This window comes from Takifugu flavidus, chromosome 12, assembly GCF_003711565.1.
Source record: "Takifugu flavidus isolate HTHZ2018 chromosome 12, ASM371156v2, whole genome shotgun sequence".
In the NCBI taxonomy this organism is placed as follows: Eukaryota; Metazoa; Chordata; class Actinopteri; order Tetraodontiformes; family Tetraodontidae; genus Takifugu; species Takifugu flavidus.
The window spans coordinates 10955829-10969464 of NC_079531.1; the positions used below are offsets into that span (position 1 = coordinate 10955829).

Below are 13636 nucleotides of genomic sequence, written 5' to 3' on the forward strand. Positions count from 1 at the left end.
GTTTTAAACGCCACCCTGGGCCTCATAAAGGACCCCAGCCAACCTGGACACTGTGACTAGTCCTAATCAAACCCTTCAACAGGACATTGGATGTTCCAGCGAATCTGTCCCAAGATTCACCTGGGAGAACCTAAACCGAGGTCACCAGTGGTGGGAGAAGGCACAAAGTTGGATATTCTGGGAGTTTTGATGGACGGCTTCTGGATACCAAACAACCAGTGAAGGACCAGTTGTCCTAAAGGCAGAAACCTTGTTAGAACGGGAGCCTGTTGGCGACAGAATAATCAGCATGCTTGAATTCCAGACATTGCAAACTTGCCACCATACAAGGTTATGCACCGCCAAAGCAGAAAAGGATGACCGGTACGAGGAACTATACAAGGAACCGTCTCCGAGCTCCCTCTTGGTGTTCAGGGGCAACATGAATGCAAACAGTGACGACTGTGACTGAGCCTCAGGGAGTCATGGCTGGGGTGTGATGAACACCAACAAGGAGTTTGTTTTAAAGCTGAGAAACTCTTTCCTTGCTTTTGGGCCTCTGGCTGATCCGGCTGATGAGTGCCCTGATATCAACACCACATGGGAAACCGGGAAGGACCCATGGGCTGAGAAGAGCTGCTGAAGTCCAGCAGCATAAGGACAACAAGGAGAGGCTAGCATGTGGCCATAAAAACAACAAAACCTCTTAAAGACAAGTTGCTGAATGATGAATCATTGAGACGTCAGAAGCAGGCACATAACAAGGACAAGAAGGTCAAAATGAGCACAGGACATGACATCCACCCTTTAATAATGAAAACTAGCACCATATAACTCTGGGATTCCCACCAGTTAATTTAGAACTGAAAAAAAAAACCTCTCGAATAAGAGGTGAAAGGTCCAACACAAGTCCAGCTGAAGAGAGCATGCAAGCACCAAGATGGGTGCAACACTTCCATAAACTGCCCGCCTGCACCCCATCTCCACGCCAGCCCCCCCCAGCAGGAGGAGCAGCAGGAGGTCAAGGCTCGGGAAAGCTGCTGATAGTTTCTCAAGCCTTCACGCCATCATCCAAGCTGTACTTGGGTCAGAACCAGCCTCAAAACCAGCTGCAACCCCGCAGTTGTTGTTTGCTAACCCTAACCCGAGTAAGACCATTTAAAAGTTTAGTAAAAGGTGATTATGGAATAAACACTGAAATAGTCTGATGACCATGGTAAAATCTAATGAAGACCAGATCAGTCCGTTGATTCGTTGATTAGTTGTTGGTCAGACTTCTCTCGATGTAAAGGAAAGACAACATCTATGGCCTGATTGTGTAGAGAAGCTCCATTCCATAGTTTTGACTTCCAGGGATGTTGACTGAGCGTGTTCCATTTGATTAGTCCACATGGTTCTGTGTGCCGCTGCTCAGGTCTGTCTGCATGCTGCACTGCGGAGCCTTTTCAGTCTCGACTGAACAAGCACAGATGAGCTCTCGGCTCTTTGAGCCATTATTGTGTCACCTACACATATTATGGAACTACTAAAACCAGTAATATCCAGCGGCGCTACACATTATAACATGTGCTCCAGATACGATGTCCATGGACATTTTTAGCCCTTATATTTCCTGGGTCTGTATGTTTTAATGCAGTAGCTATTGTGTGCATGTTCCAATAATGTTTAATCAAAAGTTTAAATAATGTGTAATCAATTACACGAGCCAGTGGGAGATCTCAGAAGACTTCTGTTGTTTCACGACGCTTATTCGTCCTCAGAGGCAGCAGCAACTTCCTGCGTCAGCCAGCATCTTCTCACTGCAGTGTGTGTGTGTGTGTGTGTGTGTGTGTGTGAGTGAGTGAGTGAGTGGGTGAGCAGAGAGTGCGGGAGGGCTGCTGCCTCTCAGTTTTTCCACAATTGTCTCCATCCTTCAGTCTCTTCTTCGACTCATCTGCTGCCATGGTGCTCCAGCAGGAATCACGACAGCGTCTGCATAGAGTTGAGGTAATCCGCTCTCATTCCGTCTCTCTCTCTCTTTCTCTTTCTCTCATAGCTGCAGTGAACCACTTCTCATGCATCACCGAACCCACACTCTAATGGCTCTCGAGCAGTAATCCATCCTGATCCAGGGGCACGGCTGGAAGAACATGATGAGTCATCTGCGTACGAGTCTCATTTCAAATAACATTCCTGGTTTGTGCATGTGCAGGATTGATCGGAAAGCGTTCCTCTTGTCAGCTTATTTCCTGCTTTTACCTGAGTCGCTGAGGCAGGTCACATGACTCCAGTAAACACCATGTCTCCAGTTCCATGGACGCAACCATGCATTTGCTTCCTGTGTCATGGTGTCCCACCTCAGCACGGATGATTAATTATTGTTCTTCCATGCGGCAGGTCGATGTGTAGGAGTGTGTGGAGCTCCAGCAGAACAGCATGGGACATGTGTGTGTGAGGAGCTGGGCTTCCAGCGCCACTGTCATGTTGTTCCACACACTGACCTTCTCCTGGACGGGTGAGACACAAGTGCTCCACCGTCTCCACGCAGCCTCTGTCCCACTATATTTTAGCCTTTCTGTCGCAATAATCCCTGAAGTTCATCATATGTGCATCAGGTTTAAAATCATTGTTGAGATCTAAGACATTTTATAAAAAATCCTCATTGCACCTTTTACCAGCTGTTGGCCGGAACTGTTGGTTAAATCTAGACCGCGATGCTATCATTTGTTGGGTTTTAGCTCAATGATCTTACATCAAGATCAACACTGCTTGCAGGTGCGATGGAACCCACCTCCAAACAGGAAGGACGGCAGCAGCAGGCAGCCATGGCCCTGCAGGAGGACGTGACACACCAGTTCAGCTGCCACTCGGATGGCCGGGATCCACGACACCCCCTGGTGATAAGGTGGCACCTCGACGGGAACTGGCAGAAGCAGGAGCCGTCAAAGCACAGGCGCCTGGCGATGACGTCAGGAAGAGATTCTGACGCCGTCCGCTTGGGATACGAGCACAACAGCACATTCTCTCTGCGGCCCAGGAAATGGAACAGGGAGCTCGTGTGTGTGGCGTCAAATCCCAGGACGGGAGAGAGATACAATGCCACGATCACGCTCAGTCTCCAGTGTGAGTCTTCAGCATGACGAAGGACACTTGCTTGTCCTGACCCAGTCAGTAATGCTGCTGCCTTTCTTTGCCAGTTAAGCCAGAGATTCTCAGAGTGAACGTCAACCACAGCGAGACCTCCCACCCTGCATTTGCCCTGGTCCTGTTTGCCTTGGTACGGTCCAACCCGCCCGCAACCATCTCCTTCGTAGACCAGTCAGGACAGTTGGTGGCCGACACCACAGACTTCCTCCTCCTGGACTCGCAAACAAACCCCCAGTTGGCCAATAACACCCTGAGGATCATGCTCAGTAGCCTATCGGGGACCCTGTCTCTGAATGTCACCAACACTGCAGGGACCGTGCAGAGCAACCTCACGCTAGCAGGTCGGGACATCCGAATGTACTTCCTGCTGTTTTATATTCGTGGTTTTTTACCGAGCTCTGTCAAATTCTGTGTGTGATTCTCTTCCCAGAGTTCCTGCAGTCTCGCGTGGAGGTGCCCATGCTGGGAATTGTGACCGGGGGAGCCATGGCCTTCATGGCCCTCCTGATCCTGAGTCTCATCGTTCTCTGCCTCATGCAGAAAAACAAGAGCAAGTCTTTTGGTAAGACTGCTGACATGGATGTCCCTCATGGAGCTGAACAAGGACTGGTCGGCGTTTATAATCGCAGTTATCTCGTTACAGATCAGCCAGTTGAAATTGTGATGACGAAGAAAAGGTCAGTGCTTCCATCTGCTAGGGTTAGGGTCACCATGATGAAGAACGTCAACTGTATTTCATTTTAAAATGTTTAAATCGATGTTTTTGGTTGATTTTGGAGGGAACATCTGTAGATGCACGGACCTCTAAAAGAGTTTTTTCTTCCCTCTGCAGCGACTCTGCCAGCATGAGAGCAGAGAGAGCCGGTACCAGTCACCTCCCCAGAGACCACATGTCTCTGCCCTCCCACGTGCAGCTCAATGATCTCAGCACTTTGACTAAAGGTACTGAACACACCTCAGACACACCAGCAGGAGCACAGAGCTTCCATTCCTCATAAAATCCTCAGTTTGTGCAAATAATTCCATCTGCAAATCAGGAAAAAGGAAAAAGAAAAGAACAAAATGAGGTGAAAAGGTGTCTAAATCAGGAAATGCTCCGCTATATTGTCACATTTGTGTCATAATAGTAAAAAAAACCAAAACAATAACTAGCAGCTAATTAATTTAGCAAAGGTTGTAGCAGAACTTGATGCCTTATGATCACTTTTAATCCTTGTTGATACTTTTGTCCAACGTTGTTCCTGTTTCACTGCCGGAAGCTGCCCAGCAAAACCCTGGAGGAGGGAAGAGAGAGGAGGAAGAGGAGGAGGAAGACCTGTCATTAGTCTATGCTGCCAGAGGTCAGCAGATGATTCTGCACTATTGGTCTGCTTCACTATTATTGATGTTATGCTTTTCTGCCTGGGGGTTCCAAAAATTTGGATTCATTTCAAAACCAAAAAATTGTGGATTTTTTTTGATTGGGCTGTTTTATCAGATGAAATGTGTTTAAATACAAACAACTGTTTATACAGGAGTAAAGATTATTGACGTGTTTGTCGTGTTTGAAATACCGTCTCCCCGATTGTTATCAGGTTTTGCCAGATATCCGATGGTGGGATACATCTATAAGGTGAACAGCACGAGCAGTGAAGAGATCTGGCTGTAACACACACACACACACACACACACACACACACACACACTGAATCATTCTCTAAATGAAACTATTCAGTGTCAAAATATCCCAAAAAACATCATGAGAGTTTTTTTTCACCAGAGAATTTAATAGCACACCATTATAATGTATAATATGTATATGCATATGCTATATATGTTATGTTTGTTTTCATTATGCAACTGTAAAAGACGGTTTAATAAAATAAGCATTTGTCGCTACTATAATAGTGGTTTCTGGTCATGTTGCCGGTGTTGCTCACTAGGGGGCGCCAGACAACACCCACCCATCCATCCATACATCCATCATTTATTCAGCCATTTTCACCACACGCGCGCGCGCGCGCGCACACACACACACACACACACACACACACACACACACACACACACACACACACTCACACACGCTCTGAGGGGTGATTTAGATTCTAATCAACCTAATGAACATGTTTCTAGATTAGGAGTATTTTACTTTCAGTATCTATTTTTATCCTTGTCTGCATTCTCCCTCTGTCTCACTCAAAATTCAACCTTTTTCTCCCTCAAATGCTGAGTCAGCTGGAAAAATTTAAATCAAAAGTCACCAAAAGTCTTCACCATGTAGGTGGCATTTAATTTCCCATTAAAACGATAGTTTTTGAGCTACCGTTTAGGCGCTTGGCCTTTTCTCGTTAAGGTTTCGGTGCGCCGCTGCTGATCTGTGATGTGAAAGTGCTGCTGCATCTGAAGTAGAGAGATTTTCTTTTTTTTCAGCAGCTGTGAGAGCGATAAGCAGCCCTCCGTGTGTGCAGCTGTTAGGTGGCTTTTGTGGCTTCAGTTTTGACTGGAAGCACAATTATGTTTTCTCGCTCTCAAAAAAATATGCACCTATTTTCCCTTATAACTTTTACATTATGGCCCAATCTAACGTTGAGATTCCACCTAAACACACATGTTAGGTTGTGTGGAAATATATTTTTCCTCCATTAACTTAAAAAAAGCACATTTTAAAAGCAAAACCCAAAACAATCAAAGAGTTCTCATCCTCTTCAATGTGTAATAAAAAAGATATTAACCATATTAAACAGTACAGATATGTAGTAAAGACGAAGATTAACTTTCTTTCTCGTCAAGTCTAATTGCTGCAGTAAAATGGTGGATGTGGGGTGGGTGGGAGCTCAAAATGGCGTCCTTCCTGTTAAATATCTGCACCCGTCATCAACGCAATGACAAGAAGGCAAGTCGACACACAATGAAGTGTCACGCCATCGTCCTCCTGCTCTGGATAACCACAGGTATCTCTTTACCACTCGATTTGTCTCAAATATAAATCCAGATTTTTTACTTTCTGGTGAAAACGCTTCATTTATGTTCACTTTTTTTCTGCACAGCATCTGTCAGATGTGACCTAACCGGTAGGAAATGACTCTGCTTCAGATTCAAGTCTGTAAGTGCCGTCAAAAAGCAACAAGTTTCTCTGTCTGTCTGCTTTTTTTATTATTAGATAGGATAGTCGTGAAAAGTCAGCCAAATGGAATCTTGCTGTCTTGCAAAAATCCGCTGAAAATAAAAACAACCGACGGCTTCGCGGACGATCTAAAACTGGAGTACAAAGATGAAAACAGTGGAGAGTACGAATGCATGGACCCCGACAACGAAGGAGACTCACAAAAAATCTACGTGAAGTTCCGCAGTGAGTCCAGAGCTGCTGATTTTTGGTTTTTTTTGCTTCATTTGGTCACAGGAAACTTGTGTTAACTCTGAGTGTGTGTAGCCTGTGACAACTGCGTGGAGCTGGAGCTAGTTTCTCTGACTGGGATCCTCATGGGAAACCTGGTGGCCACCGTTTTGATCGGAGTGGCAGTTTATCTGACCGCCTCTCACAGACGGTCAGATGTGAGCAGCTCTACCAGGAAAAGTAAGACTCCAGCTCCCTACAGTGACTCCACTGCTTCCATTTACGCCTTTAAACTCACACGCTCACCCTTTTGATGTTGGAATTCTGAGGTTGTTCTTCAGAATCCGGTTAAAAAAGGTCAGGTGAGTCCATCTAAAGGTGTCTCCTGCCTTCCTGCAGGCTCTGACAGGCAGCACCTGGTTCCATCCGAATCCAGAAACAGGCCCCCCAACGATCATTACCAGGTAGGGTCCAACCTCTCACCTCCTCCTCAGGCGGTCAAATCGAACGTAAACTGACTGTTTTTCTTCCTGTCTTTCCATGATGGATCAGCCTCTGAACCACAAAGGTCAGAAGGACACGTATGACGTGCTGACCAACAGGAGATAGATGCAGCGGCAGTCAGCTGATGTTCACCTGGTTTTACGGTCCCTGTTTATTAGCTTCATTCCATTAAAATTCCGTGTGGAGTCTTAAGGAGTGAATTGCTCATCATTCCATCGCTGCCATTTCAACGCCAACTTGTGTTTTTACAGCGTTTGTTGCAGTTCTGTTGGTGGCTGCCACAGAACCAGAACATCTCCACATGATTAGAGCTATTTTGTATTCTTATTCAAGTCGCATCCCCCCCCTTTGATGTCTGAAATAAACCTTTTCTGTTTGGAAAATCCTCTTTCACATTTATGCAGAACGCTGGGATTTGACCTCATGTACATTGGACCCAACACATATAACATCTACAGTTTTGATACCTCATCGTTGTAGCGTTAAACCAGTGAGCCATCGGTAGGTTGTCGGTCCAAACCCAGACCTGCGTAATGGAAGATTGGATGTGGAAGTGGAAGAACTGGATGTGTGACTCTGATCTGAGAACAGCCGGATCGCTGCGATGCCTTCGATGGGTGTCGTCGCTACAACGCCGCCATATTTGCCGCCATTTTGTGCCATTACACCAATAACCAGTAGAACCAGAGCCCCAAACGTCTGATCAACCTCCAGAACAGTAAACGTTTATCAAAGAAAACACGGTCATATTTATGATGATCCAAAGGATTATCGGGACTTTTAAAGTCAATCCTGAAACGCTCCTTCTTTTAACTGTGATGGAGGCGTCTGAGACAATATGGAAACATCCATATTGTCAATAATCACAACGCTTTCAGACCAATGCGCCTTCTGTCTGCTTACGTGCGTCTGTTTGATGCCCCAAAGTGGAAAAAAAAGCTGTTTACAATAAGGCGAAGAAGAAAAAGAAGAGCAGAGAGAAATGTTTCAAGAAGAATGAAGGAGGAAATGCAGTCCCCCCCCCCCCCCACACACACACATACACACATACACAGAGTGGCAGGCCTGTGTGTGGGAAGTGGTCGTTGTTGTCACAGAGCTGATGAAGATGATAATAAGCGAACCTTCTGACTGTTTCCACTGAGCAGCACCGACAGCCGGCACCGCCTGTGTTGACGCCCTGAGTCTTTCACAAGCGTGTGCGTCGCCTCCATCAAAGGACAACGGAGATACCAGACGTTTCCACTCTGCTCACGTTAGAGAAACACGAAGCCGACGCAGATTTGAGCCGCGGGAACATCTCGAAGCGAAGAAGGAAACCAGAGCTGGTGCGCTCGTTAGCTCTCATCTCACACCGCGGTTACCCAAGAGACACAGATGACACGTTTTCTGCCCAAACTCTTTTATTTTTACAATATATTAGCTGCTTGTGCAGGTTAAAACGTCTGTGACAAAAGCGTTGGATCAGCAAAAGTGTAAGAAGAAACCGAACTTTGTTGGCTGAGGAGACTTCAGGATGAAAACAGGAATCAGTGATGTCGTGTTTGACTCGATGGTGTTTCATCCTGATTCCTTCCCGGATCCAGCAGGTCTTTATTCTAACCCATCCTCTTCGGGTGGACCTCGGAGTACGTTCCCTGGGAGCGGGTGTGAGGGTTCAGAGGCTGTGAAACCAAAAACCACACATGCAAACTCACTGTTAGCGTCACAGACATGGACAATCAATCCCAACAGGTCAATATTTTGACAATATAATGTGTTCATTTTAAAAGTAACCCACGAGTTCAATACTAGTTCACCAATTATCTTCATTGGTGGATGCTAAGCTAAGCTAAGAGAAGCGAGACTAATGGGTCATAGCTAACTTTTGTAGCGTAAGCTGCACCTGATGCATCCATCAGGCTGGAGGAGGATCCACGTTATTACCACTGTCATGGGGTACATCACAGCACATGGCTGTAACCTTGGTAACCTCCACATTTCTGAATAGAATCCTAAAAGAGTCGATGTCCCCGATGAAAAAACGCATCCCAGCTCTGGTCTTATACGGCGCCATACATTTAACCCTTGGCAAGTTTTACTTGAAGAAAAATGAAAACATGGACACGACATCGATACCTCGTAGTCAGGTGATGGGAGAGGTGGAGCCCGGCCTCCGGCTAGAATACGAGGACAGAAAATTCATTAACAAAAGTCATGCACATCTTAATTGAATCTGTGATCATCACCAAGCCTGAATAAATGTGGGGACCTTTTGGAACGATTGTACCTTTGGGGACACGAGGAAGTGCGGCTGAGCTTCTCTTCTTGGCGCACTTGTACACCATCACCATGACGACCACTGTCAGGACCATGTCCGCAGCGATGATCATACCCCAAAACCCGCCGTCTAACTCAAAGCAGTTCTCACACACTGGGGGCCAAAGAGGGGACAGATGAGCGACGGTTGCCAGGACGATGCAGCCAGACCAGAGCTCTCAGTTCTTTTACTCACCTTTTCCCTGCACGTAGAAGTCATATCTCGTGTTGTCATACGTACAATGGTAGCGTCCTTTTTTATTATCATACTCAAATTTATACACAGGTTCTTCGGAAACTTGTGTTTTGTCTTTGAACCATTTCCCATCACGAGGACAGGTCATGGTGACGAATGTCCTCCAGAAGATTACTCCCCCTGCAAACAAAGGCAGAGGCCCAGTTAGTCAGTCTGGTTCTTATCGAAAAGAAACTGGAGGAATATTCCCTCATGGTCTCTCACACATTTCAGTAAAACGCTGCAGTTACACCCTCCTCGGAGTCTCCCCTTTCACACAACTCTCCCAACATGAAGCGCCATATACAAGAGCTCGTTTATATCATATGAAGATGAAATATTTACCCGGCTTGTCCTCTTCCTGTTCCTGTCCCTCGTCTTGCCCAGCAACCAGGAGCAGGACGGCAAAGCACAGCAGCGCTCGGACGATCATGACTGACACCTTTGGCCTCTGATTCGCTCTAATCGGTTGGATTTTCAGTCTGATCTTCAGTCATTTAAAACTCAACAGTTGGCGGTGGAACTCTCTCTCTCTCTGTCTCTCTCTCTCTCTCTCTCTCTCTTACGTATACACGCTACAGGAAGTGTTTTTTTCTTCCACAGTCTCATATACAAAAGGTGGCATACATCAGTATTTCCATGCTGCCTGGCAGCCGTTGTGCTTTATTTGTGTTTTCTCCCGATCAGATGCATCAACGTTTGCACGCTGAACGAAAGATCCGACCTGCTCCGTGTTTCTGAGAGGCGCCTCTGGCGTCTTCACCTGTTTTCCACCTGAGAACAATCTGGTTGTCACTGGTTCACGCAGGCAGCAGTTGTTCCTTCTGCTAAAGGAATTCGGGCCTGTTTTCGCTCATTTCCTGTCCTTCGGTGAGCTCCCGTGTAAATAAACCTGCAACAGAGCTTCAGTAAACTCCAGCAGGTCGCACTTCCTCTGCGGGATGGGGGGGTGGGGTGGGGGGGGTAGCCATTTTGTTGGTTGCAACAACGGTAGCTGTTGTCAGTCGTTGCTGCCTGTTTGTCACGACGAGCAGGAATGACAGTGTTGCAATAAACACAATAAACACTCCGGGGTTGCACAAGGGCAGCCATCACGCGTAACAGACAGACAGACAGACAGACAGACAGACAGACAGACAGACAGACAGACAGACAGGCAGACAGACAGACAGAGGATTAGCTGCTAACGTTGCGTTTATGGGTCTGACAGGAGGGCCGAGATCTTTCTGGACCTCCAGGATAACGGCTAATGACACATTTCAATGCGGCGTTTTTCTATTCATCCCGGGCGGCTGGAGCTCCTTTCTCCCCTCTCCACTCTTCTACGCCGGCGTTCTCACGGCGCTCTGGTTTCCTGCCACATTAGGCTGATTGGGAAGCTGCTGGAGTCCTTGTGTGAACTCACTTATTGTGACAAAACTCCCTCCTGCTTTTTTGAGATGAAGGTACTGTTTCCGTGCCCGTGCTATGGCAGTTGTCAGTAATAGCACACCTTCAACTGTAGACATCAGATCCTGGATAAATCACCAGTGAGTAATGAGGATGAAACCACTGGCAGGTGACACTGAGCACTGTGAAAGGGTTCCAGGTAGAACCCTTCTAAAAATAGACATTGCTGCGTGGACAGAAGAGAGTTATGCTCAGATTCCACACTCTTCTTTTTAGCAGAAAACACAGAACTCTATGAAAATCAGCACAATCCTGTCTAGAAATCACCAGCAGTTCACAACCAGCCACGATGGTTCTGAGGGACCCTTGTGCAGCTCTGCCCCCTGGTGGTCTTTGGAGCAACAGCAGCTCATTCCTTCCTAATGTACCAGATTGTTTCACTAAATTAACTGAAATCGAAACGTTTTCTTTGATTCTAAAGAGTTATTAAAACCATGACAGGTTTATGTGCATGAAACCACATTCATCTATTTCGCTTTAAATAATGTAATCATTTTATTTGTTTTAGGATATTGCATTTAAATGTTGTATGCTGTTTAAATTTCCCTGAGGGAGTCATTCCAAAGGGATCAATAAAGTGGAGTTACAGTTGAAGTTAAAGTAAATACTTTCATTTAATCCTTTAGCTACAATTTAATCATCAAGAAAGATAGAAAATACATTATTTTGTGCTTCAATGAGCTTCAACTCAATAATGTTAATATTAAAAATGCTCATATTATGAAAGGAACTCTCATGCTTGACTGGATACGATAATGATCTTTTCTTCTGAGAGGGAAGCACCTGAGTGATTGGACACCTTGTGTGGACTCTAAACTGAGCTTCTCTATAAAGTCACCAGCACCATCTGAGATTTACAACCTCAGGCCAACACGGCAGCTTCAGGGTCAGAGCAGGTTGGTGGATCCATTGTGGAGAATTCAGCCAAATGTTCTAAAAGAACGGTAAGAGCACACAAAACCTCCCTACTGTTGCCTTTCCACACATTTAAACACTCAAAACCTCCCAAAAAAAAAATCAGGTTGAGCCTTGAAGGTCTATACCGTCTCCCTGATCATTGGTGCAGACTGAAACGACATTTTTTAAGCATTAACAACAGTAAGTATCCAGCTCTATAAACTAGATAATTGAGCCTAAAATGTAAACATGACTGAGATATCTGCTGTCACTGTGAAGGTAGACAGCATGGAACGTCCCATCTCGGAGCAGCCATGATCTTTTAAGGGAGATAATCAGAAAATTCCATTTTTTAAATAGTATTTTTCAATGATCGGATGTTTAAGTGAAGTTTTCCTTTTAAAATTTACTGATTCCTCCTTTTACTGCCCCTCAGTGAGCTGCAAGTCCTGTGGTGGGCAAATGAAGAGGACTGGAATAGAGGGATGACCCTCTTTGTGGGCATCCAGAAGTTCTGTGAGGTGAGAGGCAGCATGACTACGGAGGCATTTGAAGGTGAGGAGCAGGAATTTAAAGGTGATACGGAGGGTCAACCAGCAGCCAGAGAGAACTGAGGAGATGTGTGGAGAGGAGGAAGCTCTGGAGAAGCTCTGGAGAAGCTCTGGAGAACTTCTGGGCAGGTTTTCAGTTGGGGAAGGTCCCTCAGGCTCCTCTTGAGACCGTAGCTGCTGACGGTTGGGCCCTAGCTGGATCCGTTTGCTACCAAGGCTGGAGTCTGTCCGGTCACAGGACGGGTTTACAGCAGGAACATCGGTCCATCGGGGGGAAGGGGGGGTCATCAAGACTGGATATGGTTGAGGGGTTGCACGGCAACAAAGAGGCTATTGTGGAGCAGGGGGGCTTCTTGAGGAAAGACAGGATGTGCCCTTTTTTCCCTCAAGGTTATGTCTTTGTTTTGAAATGAGAAGAGTGAAACTGTCTTGAGTGGAAAGTTTGTCTTTAGTTTCCGAATACATGAATATGATCTATATCGGGGGAAAGGACTGACCAGTAAAGCTGAATAACTGCTTCCATCCTACAGTAAACACGTAGTTAATGTTTAGTGTAATAATGTTTATTGATATATGTTTAAAAGTCACCTTTTAAGGAGTTTAAATTTATATTCAGACGCTTTTCCAAAACTTTTAAGGATTCTCAAAGATTTAAAAAGGGTCAAATATGATCTCATTCTCCCTGATGAGATGATGGAAACAGTGAAAACTGAATTTGAGCTGCAAATGTTTGCAAGCGAAGAAAGGAATGATTAGAATATTGCCACTTTAGCTCGGGGGGGTCCTTTTCTTTTACAGGTTAAGAGGCTGAACAACCACATTTCAAACTGCAGCCTAACACCAACACAACCTTTTTAGTTATGAAGAGCAGCCAGCTTTAGGAGTTTGATGCATGTAAATGAGTAACTAATTTAATCATTTCATGCTTTCATTTGTTCTGCTTCTCTGCTATTTTTGGAACTTTCATGGTCAGCTTTGCTCTTTATGTTGACTTTAGCTGTGTTGACTGAAGGTGGTCCAGTTAGGGGATTTCTCCAGGGGACCTCTGGAGCCAAATCTGCCCTTTTGCCACTGGCATAAAGTCCTGATCTAAGTTCCAGGTGACTTGGGGAGGGGGAACCGACGCTCATGCCAGGATATCAGCACAGCAGAGGGACCCGAATGTGCGTCATACCAAAAAAAATAATAAAACAGCGACGGAACTGAAACAAAAGCATCATAAAATCAGAGTGGTTCTTAAATGGTAAACGAGGAACAAGGACCATTTAGTCTCAGTAATAA

General features: G+C 45.7%; 3 protein-coding genes across 4 annotated transcripts; 2 read left to right on the top strand and 1 right to left on the bottom strand.

Annotated features, from left to right (window-relative positions):
* Window positions 1-1314: 1314 nt before the first annotated feature.
* Window positions 1315-4989, top strand: LOC130534718 (transmembrane protein 25). 2 transcript variants are annotated; one of them, XM_057049198.1, is made up of 9 exons: window positions 1315-1964; window positions 2352-2473; window positions 2734-3081; window positions 3156-3446; window positions 3536-3667; window positions 3749-3782; window positions 3938-4047; window positions 4365-4445; window positions 4680-4989. In XM_057049198.1, the coding sequence occupies exons 2-9, from the start codon at window positions 2395-2397 to the stop codon at window positions 4751-4753; spliced, it is 1149 nt and encodes a 382-aa protein (XP_056905178.1). In that variant the 5' UTR covers window positions 1315-1964; window positions 2352-2394; the 3' UTR covers window positions 4754-4989. The 2 variants fall into 2 exon arrangements, with proteins under 2 accessions (XP_056905178.1, XP_056905177.1); XM_057049197.1 differs by having other exon boundaries at window positions 1318-1965; window positions 2356-2473.
* Window positions 4990-5910: 921 nt separating this feature from the next.
* LOC130534719 (T-cell surface glycoprotein CD3 gamma chain-like) lies at window positions 5911-7308 on the top strand. The gene is made up of 6 exons (XM_057049199.1): window positions 5911-6038; window positions 6135-6158; window positions 6248-6436; window positions 6518-6661; window positions 6821-6885; window positions 6974-7308. Exons 1-6 carry the CDS (start codon window positions 5927-5929, stop codon window positions 7028-7030), a joined length of 591 nt encoding a protein of 196 aa, XP_056905179.1. The 5' UTR covers window positions 5911-5926; the 3' UTR covers window positions 7031-7308.
* A 1002-nt stretch (window positions 7309-8310) lies between these two features.
* LOC130535526 (T-cell surface glycoprotein CD3 epsilon chain-like) lies at window positions 8311-10010 on the bottom strand. Its single transcript, XM_057050602.1, has 5 exons — window positions 9804-10010; window positions 9420-9599; window positions 9195-9338; window positions 9044-9084; window positions 8311-8589 (listed from the first exon to the last, which is right to left on the bottom strand). The coding sequence occupies exons 1-5, from the start codon at window positions 9889-9891 to the stop codon at window positions 8524-8526; spliced, it is 519 nt and encodes a 172-aa protein (XP_056906582.1). The 5' UTR covers window positions 9892-10010; the 3' UTR covers window positions 8311-8523.
* Between the last annotated feature and the right edge of the window lie 3626 nt (window positions 10011-13636).

What these genes read in the sequence shown, in the direction of transcription:
- LOC130534719 (XM_057049199.1), top strand. Translation starts at nt 5,927, where the DNA reads ATGGCGTCCTTCCTGTTAAATATCTGCACCCGTCATCAACGCAATGAC. An exon ending in TGTCAGATGTGACCTAACCG is followed by an intron (nt 6,159 to 6,247) that starts GTAGGAAATGAC and finishes TTTTATTATTAG; the next exon opens with ATAGGATAGTCGTGAAAAGT. An exon ending in CCCCCAACGATCATTACCAG is followed by an intron (nt 6,886 to 6,973) that starts GTAGGGTCCAAC and finishes ATGATGGATCAG; the next exon opens with CCTCTGAACCACAAAGGTCA.
- LOC130535526 (XM_057050602.1), bottom strand. Translation starts at nt 9,891, where the DNA reads ATGATCGTCCGAGCGCTGCTGTGCTTTGCCGTCCTGCTCCTGGTTGCT. An exon ending in ACAGGAAGAGGACAAGCCGG is followed by an intron (nt 9,600 to 9,803) that starts GTAAATATTTCA and finishes CTTTGTTTGCAG; the next exon opens with GGGGAGTAATCTTCTGGAGG. An exon ending in CTTCTACGTGCAGGGAAAAG is followed by an intron (nt 9,339 to 9,419) that starts GTGAGTAAAAGA and finishes TTTGGCCCCCAG; the next exon opens with TGTGTGAGAACTGCTTTGAG.
- LOC130534718 (XM_057049198.1), top strand. Translation starts at nt 2,395, where the DNA reads ATGGGACATGTGTGTGTGAGGAGCTGGGCTTCCAGCGCCACTGTCATG. An exon ending in GAGCAACCTCACGCTAGCAG is followed by an intron (nt 3,447 to 3,535) that starts GTCGGGACATCC and finishes TTCTCTTCCCAG; the next exon opens with AGTTCCTGCAGTCTCGCGTG. An exon ending in ATTGTGATGACGAAGAAAAG is followed by an intron (nt 3,783 to 3,937) that starts GTCAGTGCTTCC and finishes TTCCCTCTGCAG; the next exon opens with CGACTCTGCCAGCATGAGAG.